We start from the raw sequence: 20,123 nt of genomic DNA on the forward strand, positions 1-20,123 counted from the left end.
TTGCCAGTAATACTAATAGAGAACCATGCATTTAATCCTAACAGCCCATTATTTTAGTGATGATACCTGGTCCATTTAGTCTAAATTAAACACAGATATTATCTTGTAATCACAGATGATAATGTATATGTTCAGGCAGAGAAAAGTGTCAGTTAGAAAAATCATGTATCTTATATTTTATGGCATATCTTAGTCTCTTCCCAAAACAGATATATTGGGTTGGGTGAACCATTACACATTTCAACAAGCAACTAGGGGAAGAGGTGGAGGTGGGAGAGAGAGATGGTGGGGAGTTTGCCATTGAAACCTTGGGTGGAAGTTGAGTGCCTTCATTCTAAGGGTATTTTTAGTTTTGTTCAGTTGTCTGTGTTTCCCAGGACATGAGGAGCCAGGGAGTTAAAAAGATACAAGAAAGACTGTACCCTTCAGTAAGTACCTGTATAGCACTGCCTGTGGGCCAGGGGAAAGCAGGAACATTTAGAATTGTCCACACGTGGCCTCTGCAACACCCCCCCCATACTCAATTTGAATCGTCCCATCAACCTACATGCTCTTCCACTGTAGCCTCCAAGCTTTGTACCATCAGACAAGCTGCCATTTCTGACTATTAGCTTGACTATTGAGCTGGGAAATCTGGAGAAACTTGAACCTCAAGACATGGAGCTAAAACTGGGTTAGAACCAGGAAATGTGAGGTTCTCAGCTTCCGACCATGACTGCCCTTTCTGTTTTGTGACCCTGACCCAGTAAATATTGGGACCTGTTTCACTGATATTCTATTCTCTGTTGCTTCCCTGATCTCCTTATTCTTCACCTACTGAAGGAAATGTTACAAATCTGTGTTGGGTGTAGTTTTTCATTGGTATCTCAGAGTGGAATCAATACATTTTATAAACTGGATTTAAATTATGAGGAGCACTATACTGTAGCTGCAACTGAAGCCACCTAGATTCACAGACTGCTGTGACCTAACCATATTATCTGATTCACTGTTGAATTCAAGCCACTTTAATCAAAGATGTTCCTTCCTTACCGCCCAAGATCTTTGAGTCAAGAGGCCTCTACCCAGCACCTCCAACATAGGGACTTGCACATCTCACCCCTTCTCAGCGGCTCAAATAGGAGGCACACATTAGCCTCTCTCTAACCACACCATTATAGTTGTCAGAATATCGTAATGTTAAGTTCTTTACTCAACCTTACATGAACCAAATGTGCACTCTCTTTCCCATGTCGATCCTCACACATACGCAGCTGCAAATGTGTTGCTGGTCAAAGCACAGCAGGTTAGGCAGCATCTCAGGAATAGAGAATTCAACGTTTCGAGCATAAGCCCTTCATCAGGATTTTTACTCGAAGATTTTTACTCGATCCTCACACATAGAATATTAAATAAACAATTCCCTTTTATAGCAAATACAGTTGGTGTGGAGACTGGTGGTGTTAATTATCTTATGAAAATTACTTACGGGTGGAAGGAAAAACGGGTCCTCTTTGCATTTCTGGTATTTCAATGACAAAAGTCATCTTACTGTTGAGCAGAAATATAGTGAGCTAGGTGTCTACAAAAGCAAAGGATGAAATGGACAGTTGTGGAGAGCGGAAGACAGCAGAGAGTGAGTACTGACATAGTACTGAAGTAGTGAGTACTGAAGCTTTTGAAGGATGAACTTCAATGGTTAGAGGTTGGAGTAAAATGGGATAGTTATAAATATTGAAAACGTCACCCATTCTGCAGCCTCCTACTATGAGTCTCTGAGAAGGGATGAGATATACATGTTTGACTGGAGTATCGCAGTGTCAGGAGGAAAGAGAAAAGAATATAATTTTCAGGTCATCAAGTTCATTATTCCATCACATCACAGTATGTACATTCAAATTGATTGAATGAAGTTAAGAACTGCAGTCTCTGGAAGTATTAGATCAATCAGACAATGCTGAAAGGTTGCTGGAGATCAGTTTGAGGTCTGAAGTAATGGAAGGTTAGCATTTTGGTTGGAGCACCTATATGAGACTGGGGAAGATGTTTCCCACATGTTTGATTTTTAAAATACAGTAACATTTTACTGAGAATTTCACTGTCCTTGTTTTTAGTTCTATCCCAGGTTGCAGTATGCTTTATGTATTGGTCAGTTATGGTGATGTTGTTGTGTAGAGAAAGTCAACAAATGTAGACACCTCTTATCCAAGCAGTAGAACTAACCACAGGTACTAGTAATTTGATACTTTTGATTGAACAGAAGCTAGAAGGGGATCTCAGTGGTAGTGTCCCTACCCCTGGGTGAGGAGTGTTGGTTTCAAATCTTAACTGCTCCAGATGTGTGTCATAACATGTTTGAAGAGGCTCTTTAGAAATATTGGGACATAAGTTGTGAGTTGAAAATGCGTTGCTGGTTAAAGCACAGCAGGTCAGGCAGCATCAAAGGAATAGGAAATTCGACGTTTCGGGCATAAGCCCTTCATCAGCCCTTCATCCTATTCCTTTGATGCTGCCTGACCTGCTGTGCTTTAACCAGCAACGCATTTTCAACTGTGATCTCCAGCATCTGCAGACCTCATTTTTTACATAAGTTGTGAGTGCAATCTATTTGCATGTATACTTATGACCATAAGGATAGAGAGAGATTAAGAATAGAGAGAGATAAACAGTGACACTTGCCCTCAAAACACACATCAAGACTCAATTTCTTTGAAATGAATGCATTCACGCTTTTAGTTTCACTTCCAGAGATAATGTAGCAATATATTGACTTCTGAAGTCTGACTTCAGTGGTGGGCAAAGTCTTAGAGAGAATGGTAAGGGATAAGATTTATGAACATCTGGGTAGGAATAACGTGATCAGGGATAGCCAGCATGGTTTTGTGAAGGGCAGGTCGTGCCTCACAAACCTTATTGAGTTCTTTGAGAAGGTGACTAAGGAAGTGGACGAGGGTAAAGCAGTAGATGTTGTGTATATGGATTTTAGTAAGGCGTTCGATAAGGTTCCCCATGGTAGGCTAATGCTAAAACTACGGAGGTATGGCATTGAGGATACATTAGAGGTTTGGATTAGGAATTGGCTGGCTGGAAGGAGACAGAGGGTAGTAGTTGATGGATTATGTTCATCTTGGAGCGCAGTTACTAGCGGTGTACCACAAGGATCTGTTTTGGGACCATTGCTTTTTGTTATCTTTATAAATGATCTAGAGGAAGGACTTGAAAGCTGGGTAAGCAAGTTTGCGGATGACACAAAAGTCGGTGGAGTTGTGGATAGTGAGGAAGGAAGTGGTAGGTTACAGCGGGATATAGATAAGTTGCAGAGCTGGGCGGAAATGTGGCAAATGGAATTCAATGTAGCTAAGTGCGAAGTCGTTCACTTTGGTAGGAATAACAAGATGATGGATTACTGGGCTAATGGTAGGCTACTTGGTAGTGTGGATGAGCAGAGGGATCTTGGTGTCCATGTACACAGATCTCTGAAAGTTGCCACCCAGGTAAATAGTGCTGTGAGGAAGGCATATGGTGTACTGGGCTTTATTGGCAGAGGAATTGAGTTCCGGAGTCCTGAGGTCATGTTGCAGTTGTATAAGACTCTGGTGAGGCCTCATCTGGAGTATTGTGTGCAGTTTTAGTCGCCATACTATAGGAAGGATGTGGAAGCTTTAGAACGAGTGCAGAGGAGGTTTACCAGGATGTTGCCTGGAATGGTAGGAAAATCTTATGAGGAAAGGCTGAGGCACTTGGGGCTGTTCTCATTGGAGAAGAGAAGGTTTAGGGGAGATCTGATAGAAGTGTATAAGATGATTAGGGGTTTAGATAGGGTAGATACTAAGAACCTTTTACCGCTAATGGAGTCAGGTGTTACTAGGGGACATAGCTTTAAATTAAGGGGTGGTAGGTATAGGACAGATGTTAGGGGTAGATTCTTCACACAGCGGGTTGTGAGTTCATGGAATGCCCTGCCCGTATCAGTGGTGAACTCTCCTTCTTTATGGTCATTTAAGCGGGCATTGGATAGGCATTTGGAAGTTATTGGGCTAGTATAGGTTAGGTAGGATTCGGTCGGCGCAACATCGAGGGCCGAAGGGCCTGTACTGCGCTGTATCTTTCTATGTTCTATGTTCTATATGCTGTTGCCCTTCTGCCTCATACAATTACCCTGCGCTCTGCATTTTATTGGTAGAACAGAATTCTAGCCTGACTGCTAATCACTGGCTCTCTGTGCAGGAGAGGAATCACTCACCATATTTGTGGACAAACAGAAGTTGAATAAGAAGACTGATCTCAACAATAATTCTGCTGTCAGCTTGGAAACGCTTCATCAACTGGCTGCATCCTATTTCATTGACCGGGAGACCACACTACGTAAGCTTCACGAGATCCAGATCGCCTCTTCAGCAATCAAGGTAATCATTCCCACTCTTAAACCTCTTCCTTTGCCACTGCTGTCCCTTCACCACAGTTTATTTTAGCAGGTTATCCTTCATGTGGTACCTGTCTTCTCCACAGGGCTTAATTCAATTCTAACCAGTACATTCTTTACTCTCTCACAACCATTATCAGCTTAAGTCACCGTTCCCTCCTTATGTCACTGTTATACACCAGGCCAGACCACCTTAAAATATTTTAAGAAGGTAGCCTAGACTCTAACATTTTCTTATTTTAAAGGCAGATGTGAAGTGGATATTCCAGGTGTGATGCAGCTAGTCAAGCCTCTCGGTTTTAAGAATTTATTTAAATACTACAGTTGAAACACGCACAAAAGAAAGTGGGCATTAGAATACCTTAACCATTGGAAAACGTCCAATGCAGTAATATTCCGTCAACAAGCCCCTAGGCAAAAAAGGTAAATTCAAACACAGGTTCTGACAGGCAAGAGGGAGCAACATCCACAGAGAGATTTCAGAGAGAGTCAGAGGAATCCTTTACTGAGGCTTGCAACCTTCTGGACTCCAACACTTTGTGTCTGCTACAGCTAAAAAAACTAGAAAAAAGCCTGAACTGGGAGAAATGGTCACTCCCCTTCCCTTCCATTGTTTAACTGTTACTCACTAGACTCCTTGGCATCTTTGCCTTTACCACCTCTCTTCCAAAACTCCAAGGACAAACTAGCCTTTTTAAAATGACAGCACCATCACAGTCACAATCAAGAAGATGACTCCATATAAATACCAATGATTCAGTTCATTCACTGATATAGCAAACTCCTAAATTGCCACTCATCATGCAACTTCCATTGTCCAGTCTGCCTTGATCTCCAGAGGTTTGGAAATTGTGTTGGCAGATAAGTAATCAAGAGACCCAGACTAATGGACACAAGTTCATATCCCTACCTTGTGCTGGGGAATTTAAATTCAACTAATTCAATTAATCTGGAATTGAGTACTGGTATCAGCATTAGAGACCATTATTAAATTCCATTGGTTCACTGATATTCTTTGGGAAAGGAAACTTGTTGTCTGTATCCGACTTAGCCTACGACAACTCCAAATCCAAAGCAATGTGGTCAACTTTTAATGCTTCTCCTACACGGCCTTATAAGAAAAAATCAAACAAGGTTTCCTATCCATTGGCACCGTGAGTATCTCTGGACCATTTGAACTGCAGAAGTTCACCACCCACCACCAGTGGTTAGCACTGCTGCCTCACAGCACCAGGGTCCTGGGTTCAATTCCTGCCTGTCTGTGTGGAGTTTGCACATTCTCCCTGTGTCTGTCCCATTATCCAAAGATGTGCAGGTTAGGTGAATTGGCCATGCTAAATTGCCCATAGTGTTGGGTGTGTTAGTCAGGGGTAACTATAGGTTAGGACTTTGGGTGGGGTTCTCTTCGGAGGGGCAGTGTGGACCTGTTGGGCCGAAGGGCCTGTTTCCACATTGTAGAGAATCTAATCTAACCTCTAAATTCAGAAGGGAACAAAAACACAAGCCTTGCTGGCCATTTAATTCCCATAAACAAATCAAAACAAAACAAAGAAAAAACTCCTCATATCGCCCTGACCATTCATCTATAGCTCGCCACTACACTGATGACACCAGTGCCCTTCCTCATTAGAAAGAGCTCCATGCTGGTAGTTTAATCTGAAGATTGCCACCCCTCATGCAAATTGAGAAGGACTGCCAGTGTGGGAATGGCAAACCAGCCAACAAACCCACCCAACCTCCTCCCCCCACTATCACATCACCCACTGGAGTAACACCCATACTCTCTTCCTTCATTCACGAAAGCTGCAGTAATCACTTTTCATTTGGAGAGACAGATGGCTCTGTTCTGATGGAATCAGACATCTTGGAACACAAAAGCTTGATTGTATTGAGAGAAGAAACAGCACGATCTCAACATTTGAACCACCCCAGTAGATTTTCCAAAGCCTTGCTCAAATTAAGTTGGGTAACGGACTATCTTAGCAATGGTTTGGTATGGTACATTGTGTGGTCCCGCTAATGAGGCATTAGGTAATATCTTGCTGCTGAAATTGCCATGTTTCACTTCAAGATTACCAAGCCCAGTTTATTATTACATAAACAGGATCCCCAAGTTTAACCCAACCTTCAAAGCTCACTTAATTAAAACCCCGTGTTAACCACTTCAAACTCTTATTGTTCAAATATTTCAGGTATAACTGAGTATACCATCAGGCAAAACAAGGGAAATGAATTAATGTATAATATCAGATTTTTTAAGTGTTAACAATTTAAGACACTCATCAAACAACACATATTATTCAAGTAACAAACAAGAGACCCTAAATTATACAGAAATACAAGACAGATTTCAACAGATCCAAAGTTTGGTCAGGAAGTCTCTTGCTTTGTCCAGACAATATATCTCAAGGCTTCATGTCAACAATAGTTCCCGAATGATTGTCTCTGAATTCGAGTATCTACATTTCCAGAAAATCTGTGATTAGTTGTAATGAAAGTGACACCACTTTGTGACCAATCTAAACTCGATCCAGGCAAGAGCACACTTCATCTGCCCTGGGGATTCACAGAGTACTCAAAGGATGGCGCTTGGAACCTTTATTATTTGTGGGACTAATCATCCCCTTTCTCCCCCTTAATTAAAAGTTGTTTTTAAAATGTAATTTGCTCATAATGTGGTCACAGCTAATTTAATTGGTCTTTCCCATCTGTGTAAATTGCCTTAACATGGACCAATTAAGCATTTAGATTGCCGCTATCTCTTTGCGTGACAAACCTCTATTGATTTGTGCGTCTGCGGCTTTAAGACGAAAGGTAAGTTTTAGGTGTTAAGATTCTGGATGCATCCTTCTCTATCATTCGCAACCTATTTGAATCTCATACTATGAATACTCCATTTCAAAATAAATAGTTACTGAGACTGATTAGTAAAAATTGATTCACCTTTATTCACTAATGATCATCAATTACTTATTCTTTAATTACACTATGATTAAGATGCTTCTTCTAATATTGTGGCTGGTTCCTACAATATGTTGACAGTGTTCTGAAGGGTTTGCCCAAAACATCGATTCTCCTGCTCCTCAGATGCTGCCTGACCCACTGTGCTTTTCCAGCACTACACTCTTGACAGTGTTCTGTCATTATCAAGTGTGGCCGTGTGACAGCAAAATATGACTTATTTTAAAGGTAGTCTATTAAAACAGAAAATAATGGTCTTTTTCCCTTGTTAGGTAAATATGTGTGAATATGTGTTCAGAAAATGTCTCTGGAAACATCAGATTACAGGAGATTAACTAAAACTTAAACTAATATCTACAACCTAGAGTTACTTACAAGCAGCAGATTAAACAGGTTGCAAATCAGGAGAGTGATGGAATGGAGGATCTCAGTAAAGTTACAGTCATCAGGGAAATGGTACTGAGCTAATTATTGGATCTGCAGGTTGACAAATCCTTGGATCCTAATGGATGTTATCCAAGGTTTTAAAAGCAGCGATGGTGAGATAGTTGACACATTTGTTGGAATTTTTGAAAATTCCCCACATTCAGGAAGGTTCCATGAGCTTAGAGAATTGTGAATGTAACTTCTTTGGTCAAAATAGGAGGGACATAAAGCAGAAAACTCAAGGCCCATCATTTCATAGGGAAAATGTTAGAGGTTATCATTGAAGAAATTATAAGAGGGCACCTCAAACAGTGCATAGTAATCAGGCAGAGTTTTGTGAAAGGGAAATCATATTTAATCAACTTAGTGGAGTTTTCTGAAGCAGCATTCTGTGGATGAAAGGGAACTTATGGATGTACTGTACGTATTCCAGAATAATTTGATAAGGTGCCACATGGAGGGCTACTGCGAAAATTAAAAGCTCATGGTGTAACACATTGGCCTGGGTAAAAGATTATATAGCTGTTAGGAAACAGAAAGTCGGATTAAATGAAAGCACTGAAGATACTGTGGCTACCTTTGCTGATGGCACAATGGTAGATAGGACAGTAAGTTGTAAATAAGATGTAAGAAGGCTAAAAAGAGATTAAGTGAATAGGTAAAATTCTGGAAAATGGAGTATAGAAAATATGAAATTGTCCATTTTGGCAGAAAAACTGAAAAAGAAATCTGAATGGTGAGGGATAGAAGAACTGTGAGATGCAGAGGCATCCTGGTGTTCTCATGAATGAATCACAACAGGTTAGGATTGAAGTACAATAAGTAATGAGGAATGCTAATGGAATGTTATCACATATTTTGATAAGAATGGAATACAAATGTAGGGAGGTCATATTTCAGTGATATAGGACACTGGTGAGACCATTTCTAGATAGTCACTCTATTAGTCACCTTATTTAAAGAAGAACATCAATGTTTGGGAAATAGTTCAGTGAAGATTTACTGGATTAATACCAGGAATGATCAAGTTGTCTGATGAAGAATGGTTGGATAGGCTAGACTTGTATCAGCTCGAGCTTATATGAATAACAGGTGACTTGCTAGAAACATACAGGTTCCATAGAGGTCGAGCTAGGAGTATATTGAGAAAGGATATTTCCTCTTGTGGGAGATTTCAGAACCATGGCTACTATTTAAAAATCAGCAAATGTCCATTTAAAACATTGATTAAACAAAATCTTTTCTCATGGGGACTTGTGAGTCCATAGCATCAGAAGTAGGCCCAATATGTTTGCTCTGCCATTCAAGGCAATTGTAGCTGATCTGATCATTTTCAACCACACTTCAAAACTCTTCCCTTGGAAGGCAGTGGGGAAGCAAAGTCTTTTAATATTTTTCAGACAAAAAGGAATAGATTCTTATACACCAGGGGGTGAGAGGTTATGGGAAGTAGATGTAAGGTGGGGTTGAGATGATAGTAAGATCAGACATGATTTTATTGAATGGTGGAGCAGCCCTGAGCAACTGAGTGACTTAGTCCTGTTCCTAACTTAGATGTTTGCACATTATTGAGGTTGGAATATTTCAAGTCATAATCATTCATAAAACACAGGCCTAGTTAATCCAGGTCTGGCAGCATCTGTGGAGAGAAAACAGAATTGACATTTCATATCCTGTGACCCTTCTTCCGAACTGTGTCATCCCCTGTTTAAACATGAATACAGAGGTTTGTCTGAGACTGTGGACATGACCTTGAATGTTTTCCATTCTGGAAAGCCTGCTGGGCTCTGGTTTCACGTTCTGGCACCTATCTGTTTCTGGTATTTGCTAATTAAACTGAAAGTGAAAGAAACACAGTGACACAGCAGAGTTCACAGCCTATTTGTTTGGAATAATAGACAAACTGCTCCACACCTGACGCAATTCATATGCACCCCCCCCCCCCCCCCCTTCAAATGGTTAGCTTGATTATTGACTGCAAAATCTGCTCGAAAGACGAGAAACATCAAGGCTGTTCCTCATTTACCAACTGCATTTGTTTGACAAATGATATGTGATGAAGTATGATTTTTTTCTAGACTACCGGGAGTTCATTCCACCCTCTGAATTTTGATAAATAGAATTGTGCCTTTTGGTGCTGGCTCTTGTAAGATGCAGTTAAATTGACTGATGGAAATTGATGATATCCTTATCAACCTCAGCAAAACATAGCTGAACAAGCAGTGCAAGGGGAATTGCTTAAAGAACTGCACTCTTCAGGGATTCACATGGATGGATTAACTGCCATGTTTGAGAAGCAGTAGTTTATAAAGTAATGTGCACCATTAAAAATAACTTTGTATTTTCTTCTTTAAGAAGTAATAATGTGGCTTTGGGGTCCCAGTTGCTTCAAAGCTGCTGACTGAGTCAAATAATGGAATATATTTCAGAAAGCTCTATTATAAAACAATGATAGTTTAATGGAAGAAGACTGTCAGGTGAAGAACTAAGTGGGAGCAGTCTTTCGATGGGGAGTTGGTTATGAGCAGTTTATATGATGGAAAGACGGACTGGGGCTAGCCATGTGAAGGAGCTAAGGATAAGCAAACAGATACTTAAAGAGAGAGAAAGTTGGCAGGGAGCTGGCTGGTAGACAGAGATGGATTAGTGCAGGTTATTAGAGAAACTTGGGTGGGGCAGGTTGTCAGAGAAACAAGTGAGTGTGACAATCCAAAGTCACCACGTTATTCCTACAGTTTCTATTTATCATGATTGAAGTTACTCAGATGCTGTATTACAAAGTGTTAGTTTCTGAATGAAGAAATAAATGCTAACTGAATCATCTTTCTAGTCTGTTCCATTGGTTAACTGCTCCGCAATGTTTGTTTTTATGCGTTAGTTTTGTATTTACTCCCATTCATTTGTTATTTCCCTCTATACAGCTATTTTGCAGAAGCAGAAATAGCTTGTCGTAATTGATATTATCTAGTCTCTTTAGAATCTTAAATTCACCAATCATGTTAGCTGTGAATATTCTCCTTCTCCACTGAGAGATTCAATTTACATAATTGTTCCTTCCAAGACAATACCTTCCGTGCCTCAATTTATTTGTGTGCGGTTTTCTGTATCCTTTTAATAATTACAGTATTCACTTGGTCCTGAGGTGATCAGTGCTTGTTATTGTAATTGCAGTTACATTAATGACTGTAAAGGGGCAGGATTCCATCCCTATTCAAAGTCATTTGTTGACTTTTCATTGTATCCCAAATGTTTTTTTACTCACTGTCACTGCGCATTATTGTGACAGTTTCAATTTGTTGTTAATTGCAAACTCCAGATCGCTTTTTACTTTTTCCAATATTTTCTCTCTATTTAAATAACTATCCCTTCTGGGTTTTTGTTACTTACTTACTTGAAGTACTTTGCTGTCTCCACCGTGAATTTCGTCTACTGCCTGCCTATCCAATTCATGAGTCTATTCAAATACACCTGTAGCTTATATCCTGCACATTTCAGATTGTCATGCCTTCATTAGCCCTGTATCAGGTGAAAATTTAGTCAGTGTACTGATGATTCTTAGCATGCGATCAACTGTAATCATATTAAACAATGGGAGGACAAAAGCAGACATGTGTGGAATCTGACATGTTAATATTTAGCTCTTGATGACAATCCCAACGCAATTAGCTCATGAATTTTATCGCTCAGTCAATTACGTAGCAAACATAAGGGAACTGAACACAGTTACAAGCAAGAAGAGAAGTAATAACTAAGGTCCGAGAGGAATTACCTGTTTTTATACCATTATCCTAAACAGTCACATCAGGGATACTCCTTTTTTAAAGGTCACGTTGGCCTAGCAAGCAAAATTATTCATTCACATTGAGTGGAAAGCTTAGGATCGCGATTACAATTGAACTTTGGAACACAATCCTGAATGTAAGCCCTGAATTTAACAATTTTTTGACAATGCAAGGTCCTTGACAAGACTTTTGGAAAAGGCAAAAATATGCAAATTAGTTGCTCCCTTAAATTTTACATATTCGCTGTGATGTCCACTGAAATCCACAACTAAATTGTTTGGTAATAAACATAAATGAACATTTTCCAACCTCATATATAGATTTATATACTTGTGGCCAATGGAGAGAAAATCTGTTGAATTATGTATCTGGAGTTGGCAATGAAAATAAAACTATGGATTTTCAAGAAATCAGTAAATTAAAACAAACACTTTGGCTGTTATATGAGAGACTCCTCATAATCTTTTGTTCCAATATCCAAAATCACATACACCCTACCTTCAAACCTCATCCCTTGCAACAATGAAACCTTTGGATTGCAATGTAAGTAAAGTCATAGCTGCCAGCATTACAAAAGGGAAAATTTACTCCTCTGTAATATAATTTGGTCTGTAAGATTACGAGATTTTCACTGATAAACTTTCCTCTTTCTGATTGTCCAGGTAACTGAAACCAGAACAGGACCTCTTGGATGCAGTAATTATGATAACCTAGACTCTGTCAGTTCAGTTCTGGTACAAAGTCCCGAGAACAAAATTCACTTACAAGGTCAGTACAGGTGCGATGGCTCAAATTTCTCCTCTCATTCCTGTAACTCTTAATGTAAATTCACTGTGCTATGCTTTTTCTCTTATTCCCTCAAGTCTAGATGCAATGGATGAAGCTTTGTTCTAATATTCATGTCTCAAGTTGATTATTGCACCGCATCATGTTATTTCTGTAAAATCAGTAACAACAGCTGGGGCTCCAATTGCTAAAACAGTAATTTTTCACCATATTAAATGCTGAAATGTCAGGGTTACTTGCAGTCCACTATATTATCATTGTAGCACAATTTTAACAAACTCATTTGCAGGGTTTGTTATTCCATTTGTAGTCAGGGTTGTCTGCTGACGTTCTCTTTACTGCTCCTCTTGGCATTAGTATTGATAAGAATGAAAGAATAAGAGAAATGGGGGGAAATGTAGCCCCTTGGATCAGCTGTTTCATTATGATCATGGCTAAAGATTTACATTTTCTGCATCCCCCCCCTCTCTGCCGTATCCATACAGCTCTTGATTCCCTCAAACCATTTTGATTTTTTTCTTGAATATATCCAACATATCCACAGCTGTCTGAGCTGAATAGTCCCAGGGATTCATAACTCACTGAATGGAGAAAGTCTCAGTTCTGCTGTACCTAGCTGACCCCTTCTCCTCCTATGCCCTTGGAATAAACTCCAGCCAGGGCCAACATCCTTATGACATCAACTCTGACAGGCTCCTCAAGGATTGTCCACATCTCAATGAGCTAACCTCTCATGCTTCAGAATTCTGGATGCTATCAGCCATACTCCTCATATATAATCCACCAAGGAATCAATCCGTATTACACTCCTGCTAAGGCAAGGAGATTCGTTCATCAGAAAGAAGACCAAAGCTGTCTGCAGTACTTAGGTGTGGTCTTACCAAGCCCTATGTAAAGGCAGTAATTGCGTTTATTCCTTTCATGTTTCAGCCTGCTTACATTCCTGCTTTCTTATGTTTTCATATCAATGATATTGCAATAGCAAAAGTCCTCTTGAATTATTCTACAGCGTCAGTTTTGTTGGCCTGGTTTTCCCTGTGTCAGTGTGATTTCTACACTTTCCCAATTTACCTACAGTTGATTCCTTATCTTTCATGAAAACATGCTTGATTTAATTTAATGTTTGGATGCTGTGACAGAAAGACCAGAGATCAAGTGGAGAAATGTATTGTGGTTTATTAGATGTATGCAATTGCATGAGCAGTAAACAGGGAACAGATTGAAAGCTGGAGAGCTCCAGAACTCAAAACGAAGTGGCAGATTTAATCTAAAGATGAATGCTGAGTGAGTGTAGCCTTCGACTCAGTACAATGTTCATAACACTTTACACAAACCTTCCCCAGTCTTTTGCTTCCAAATTTAATCAAGCCACAGAGCAGCTTAATTATTTAGTCTGCCATATTCAATTGCATTTTTTCTCATTACACAACCCAGCATATTTTAGCTCACAGCTGATCTTGTTCAACACGAGGCGCACCGATTTGGATTGTACTAAATTTATCTACTCAGCAGCCCTTTTCATGGCTTGTGGGTTGAAAGGAAAGGACCAAAAATCATATATTTGAGAAAAAAAAACTTCTAATAATAAAGGGGTTCTCGTAAACCTGGAGACCTCACAAATCATTTTATGGACAGTGAATGACTTTTAAAGTGCGTTTGCTGTTGTGATTTGGAGAAATAAACCATTTGAGTTTGAATGTCAAAGCTTCACAATAAGACCTATTAGGGATAATATTGCCACTGTTTTGTATAGGTCCGAGCCTGAACACAATAACAGCGAAGGGTTTTGGCACACCAAGTGGCTGCTTGACCCATTGTCACGCTGTGGGTCAACTCATGGCACATGGACTGCACTGGTTCAAGAAGGCAGTTCAATACCGTCTCCTCAAGAGCAAATAGGGACAGGCGATAAATACTGGCCAGCCAGCAACACCCACATCCCACAAATGAACAAAAATAAGTGATTGTAATGATGGTAGGTAAAAACAAGGACTGCAGATGCTGGAAACCAGAGTCTAGATTAGAGTGATGCTGGAAAAGCACAGCAGGTCAGGCAGCATCCGAGGAGCAGGAAAATCGATGTTTCGGGCAAAAGCCTTGAATCAGGAATAGAGTCAGGGTGCCTGTGAGTGGAGAGATAAATAAGATGGGGGTGGGGAGGAAGTAGCATAGAGTACAATAGGTGAATGGGGTTGGAGATGGAGGTGAAAGGTCAGAGAGGAGGGTGAAGGAAGGTAGCAAAGAGTACAATGGGTGAATTAAGATGGGGATGAAGGTGAAAGATCAGAGAGGAGGGTGGGGTGGATCGGTGGAAAGGAAGATAGGCAGCTAGGACAGCTCATAAGGACAGTGCTGAGCTGTAAGGTTGGAGCTGGGGGAAGGGGAAATGAGGAACGGGTGAAATCCACATTGCTGCCATGGGGTTGAAGTGTTCCGAGGCAGAAGATGAGGCATTCTTCCTCCAGACGTCGGGTGATGAGGGAGCAGTGGTGGAGGCAGCCCAGGACCTGCATTTCCTCGGCAGAGTGGTTGGGGGAGTTGAGATGTTGGGCCACAGGGCGGTGGGATTGATTGGTGCAGGTGTCTCTGCGATGTTCCTTAAAGTGCTCTGCTAGGAGGCGTCCAGTCTCCCCAATGTAGAGGAGACTGCATCGGGAGCAACGGATACAATAAATGATATTGGAGGATGTGCAGGTAAAACTTTGATGGATGTGGAAGGCTCCTTTGGGGCCTCGGATGGAGGTGAGGGAGGAGGTGAGGGCACAGGTTTTGCAATTCCTGCGTTGGCAGGGAATGTCAGCCACAGAGTATGAGGTCCCTGATTGGCGCTGTTACCCTGGTCCAATCAGGAAGCACTGGCTGACAGATATGAACAGGACTGTCGGGAATTCTGTTCACTCTGACAGCCAGCTCTGAGCTAGCTGGCACAGCGTCATATACTATGCACATGGGAATAAGGGTGAATTGATCCTTGGATACCAGCCTCAGTTACCTTATTTTAATGCCTGCGCCAACTTGTTAAGTGACCATCTTAGTGCCAGACCCCTGCTTCGCCCACATACTCCCACATATTATTTCTATCCAAATAGTCGTCTAATGTCCTCCTAGATGCTTGTGGATGTGGTGTCAATCAAATGGGCTGCTTTGTCCTGGATGGTGTCAGGCCTTTTGAGTGTTGTTGGGGCTGTACTCATCCAGGCAAGTGGGGAATATTCAATCACACTCCTGACTCATGCCTTGTAGATGGTGGACAGGCTTTAGGAGTCAGGAAGGGAGTTACTCACCACAGTATTCCTAGCCACTGACTTGCTGTTGTCGTCACTGTATTTATGTGGCAGGTCCAGTTGAGTCTCTGATCAATGGTAGTCCCAAGGATATTGACAGTGGAGGATTCAGGGATGGCAAAAACATTTAATGTCAAGGGGCAATGTATATATTGTCGCTTACTGGAAATAGTCATTGCCTGGCATTTGTGTGGTACAATATTACTTGCCACTTGGCAGGCCAAGCCTGGATATTGTCCAGATTTTGTTGCATTTGAGCGTGCACTGCTTCAGTATCTGAGCAGTTGCGAATGGTGCTGATCATTGTGCAATCATGTGCAAACATCCCCTACTTCTGCCCTTATGATGGAGGACAGGTCATTGATGAAGTAGCTGAAGATGTTGGGCCTTTTTGAGCCCCCCTGCTCCTTTTATAATTCTTTTATTATTTGTATTGTAATAGAAGACTTTGAGACACCTTTTTGTTGATTGGGAAGTCCTTCCTCTTAAAAAAGCATTCCTCTTGGTTCTCAATTTCATTTTCTTCCTGACACCTGTCGGGAGCATGCATTTTCTTCTTTTTGCTGATTTGTATCTCCATCAATATCTAGGGAGCTCGGGATTTGTTTGTTCTACTTTTCCATTTTGGGGAAATACACCTTGATCGTATCCAAAAATCATCTGTACACCACTCCAACCAACCCTTTTAGACTTTAAATTCGGTCATCGCACAAACCCAAGTTTCGCCATGCCCACATCAAAATCTCTAATTCCATGACTTCAGCAATTACTTTATGACCCTATGAAACATCTGATGGAATATTAAATCTAGCTTCAGGTTAAATCATGATCGGCTCTTGGTTTCAGTTTTCCAAATATGAACAGAAACCCTTAAGATTAATGATATAAAGAGGAATTCAACATTCATTTGCATTCAAGTTGTGACCTTGATCAAAGGCCTTTGCTAAGGACTGTTTTTAAGTTGCACTTTAGCGTTGGACACAAGACCACTCATCTGATGGCTGCTGCTGCTTCCCATGTATGGATGTGACCATGGAGTCAAACCTCCTTCAGCCAACCCTGCCCAACTGCTGGGACTGGATTTTACAGCTCTCTAATGTGCATGTTTTCAGTGTTCATGCCAGATATATCAGGCCCCCACTATTTCCAGCCCATATTCGATCTGGTCCCCTTAACACAAGTGGTTGCCTGATAAGGTGCCCACTAACCCATCCTTAAGCTTATCAAAGCCCATAATTGGTTAATATTAGGACCTCAATGTCCTTTGACTGCAATAGCATGGTGGAGAATGGAAGGTGGGAGAGCGAGGGAAGGCTACTATCCCTCAAAGTCAATGAAACTATGGGAAACAGGTTTCTTATATCCTTCGGGAAATGGGAGGATGGTTGATGTGTGCGTGGTTTATGTTTGTGTGTGTGTGTATGTGTGTGTGGTGCTGGTATGTGTGTGTCTATGGATGTGATGTTTGTGTGTGTGTGTGTGTGTGGTGCTGGTATGTGTGTGTCTATGGATGTGATGTTTGTGTGTGTGTATGTGTGGTGTTTGTACATGTGTGTAGATCTGGTGTGTATGTGTGTGTGCGCGCACACGCGTGTGTTTGGTGTACGTATATATATATATATATATAGTGTGGGCGTGGATGTGGGGTATGTGTGGATGTAGGGTGCATTAGTGAATGTGTGTGTGTGGTGAGTGTGTGTGTGAATGTGTGTGTGTGTGGTGGTATATGTGTGTATATTCTATGTGTGTCATGATTTGGACATGCCAGTGTTTGACTGGGGTGTACAAAGTTAAAAATCACACAACACCAGATTATAGTCCACAAGGTTTATTTGGAAGCAATAGCTTTCGGAATGCTGCATCTTCTTCAAGCAGTTGTCAACCTGTCTGTGTGTGTGTGTGTGTGTGTGTGTGTGTATATGAGTGTATGTGTGCCTGTATAAGTGTGTGTGTGTGAGTGTGTGTGTGTGTGTGTGTGTGTGTGTGTGTGTGTGTGTGGTGTGTGAATGTATGTGTGTAAGTATGTTTATGAGTGTATATGTGCCTGTATAAGTGTGTGTGTGTGTGTATGAATAAATGTGTGTGTGTGCGCGAGTGTGTGTATATGAGTGTCTGGTATATGAGTGTGTGTGTCTCTATGAGTGTGTGTGGTGTGTGTGAGTGTGTGCGTATGAGAGTGAGTATGTGTATGTGTGTGTATGTGTGTGTATGAGAGAGAGAGTATGTGTGTGTGTCAGTGAGTGTGTCTGTGTGAGAGAAAGTGTGTGTGTATATGTATGATTGCATGTGTGGGTGAGATTGTGTGTGTGTATGAGTGTGTATATGAGTGTTAGTATGTATGATTGTGCATGTGGATGAGTGTGTGTGTATGTATGATTGTGTATGTGGGTGAGTGTGTGTGTCTATTTTTGTGTGTTTGTGTGTGTGAATGAGAGCGTGTGTTTGAGTGTATGTGTGTGTGTATGAGTGAGTGTGTCTGAGAGAAAGAATATATGTGTGTGTGTCAGTGTGTGTATGAGCATGTGTCTGTACGTGTGTATATGGGGGTGTGTGTGTGTATGCATGTGTGTGTGCGCACGTATGTGTGTTGTGGGCATGGATGTAGGGTGTGTATGGATGTAAGGTGTATGTGTGTGTATATGTGTGAGTGTGTGTGTGTGTGTGGTGTGTATGTTGTGTGTGTGCCTGTGTGGTGTGTGTATGTGTGGGTGTGTGTGTGTGTGTGTGTGTGTGTGTGTGGTGTGCATGTGTGAGTGTGTGTATGTGGTGTGTATGTTTGTGTGCGTGCCTGTGTGGTGTGTGTATGTGTGAGTGTGGTGTGTGCGTGCCTGTGTGGTGTGTGTATGCGTGAGTGTGTGTGCGCGCGTGTGTGTGTGTGTGTGGTGTGTGTGTGTGTGTGGAGTGTGTATCTGTATGACTGTGTGTGAGAGTGTGTGTATGAGTATGTGTGTGTGTGTGAGTGTGTGTGCGTGTTTGTCTGTGTGGTGTGTGTGTGTGAATGTATGTGTGTGAGTGTGTATATGAGTGTGTGTGTGGCTGTGTCTGTATGAGTGTATGTGTGTGTGAGTGTATGTGTGCCTGTTTAAATGTGTGTGAGTGTGTGCGTGTATGAGTGTGTTTGTGTGTGTGTGCGTGCAGATGTGAGACTGTGTGTGTGTGTAAGTGTATGCATATGTGTGTATGAGTGTGTGCGTGCATGTGTTTATGAGTGTCCGGTATATGGGTGTGTGTGTGTGTCTGTATGAGTGTGTGTGTGTGCATGAGCATGTGTATGTGTGCGTGTGTGTGTTTAGGTGTGTCTGGTATATGAGTGTGTGTGTGTGTGTGTCTGAGTCTGAGTGGTGTGTCTGTCTATATGATTGTATGTGTGGTGTGGGTGAGTGTGTGTGTGTGTGTGTGTGAGTCCACGAGTGTGTATGTGTGTGTGTGTCTGTTTTTGTGTGTGTTTGCATGTGTGAGTGAGAGTGCGTGTGTGTGTGTGTATGAGTGAGTGTGTGTCAGAGAGAGAGAATGTGTTTGGGTGTATGTGTGTGTGTGAGATTGTGTGTGTGTGTGTATGAGTGTGTGCGTATGTGTCTGTATGCGTCTGTGTAAGTGTGTGAGCATGCGTGTGTGTTTATGTGTGTATATGTGTGTGAGTGTGTGTATGTGTGTGTGTAAGTGTCTAGGTGTGCGCATGTGAGTTTGTGTGTGTGAGAAAGAGAGGATGTGTGTGTGTGTAAGTGCGTATGTGTGAGTGTGTCAGTGTGTGTTTGTGTGTGTGGATGTGGTGAGTGTGTATGTGTGTGTGCGCGTGTGTGTGTGTGTAAGTGTGCGTGAGCGTGTGTGTGTACGCACGTGTATGAGTGTGTGTTTGCATTTTTGCAAATGTATGTATGTGTGTATATGCATGAGTGTGTGTGTGTGTGTACATGTGTCTGAGTGTGTGTGTTCATATGTGTGTTTGTGTGTGTGTATACGTGTGTGTGTAAGCGTGTGTTTGTGTGTGTGAGTAAGCGTGTGTGTGTATCTGTGTTTATGTGTGTGCCTGTGAGTGCATGTGTTTGTGCATTTGTAAGTGTATGTGTGTGTGCGTGTCTATGAGTGTATATGTAGTGACGTGTGTGTGAGTGTGTGTCTATGTGTGAGTGCATATTGTCTGTGAGAATGTGTGTGCATCTGTGTTTGTCTGGTTGTGAGTACAAGTCTGTGTGGGTGTGTGTGCTTGTGAGTGTGCATGCATGCATGTGTGTGTGAATGTGTATGTGTGTGTGTAAGAGAGTGTTTTTGTGTGTGTGAGTGAGAATGTGTGTGTGTCTGTGTTTATGTGTGTGTGTGTGAGTGCATTTGTTTGTGTGTTTGTGAGTGTATGTGTGAGTGTGCATGTGAACGTGTGAGTATGTGTGTGCATGCCTGTGAGTGCGTGTGTGTGTGTGTGTGTGTGTGTGTGTGTGTGTGTAGGTGTGTGTGAGTGCATGTATGAGAATGTGTGTGTGTGTTTCT

At 41.5% G+C, this 20,123-nt stretch overlaps 1 protein-coding gene across 1 annotated transcript in view; it reads left to right on the top strand.

Annotated features, from left to right (window-relative positions):
• Positions 1-20,123, top strand: part of LOC132818654 (BMP/retinoic acid-inducible neural-specific protein 3-like) — a 169,826-nt gene that overhangs the window by 73,990 nt on the left and 75,713 nt on the right. Inside the window, exons 3-4 of the mRNA XM_060829667.1 lie at positions 4,207-4,385; positions 12,234-12,339. Of these exons, the coding sequence (XP_060685650.1) occupies positions 4,207-4,385; positions 12,234-12,339 (285 nt within the window). The remainder of the gene's footprint in view (positions 1-4,206; positions 4,386-12,233; positions 12,340-20,123) is intronic.

Source organism: Hemiscyllium ocellatum, chromosome 9, assembly GCF_020745735.1.
Source record: "Hemiscyllium ocellatum isolate sHemOce1 chromosome 9, sHemOce1.pat.X.cur, whole genome shotgun sequence".
NCBI classification, from domain to species: Eukaryota; Metazoa; Chordata; class Chondrichthyes; order Orectolobiformes; family Hemiscylliidae; genus Hemiscyllium; species Hemiscyllium ocellatum.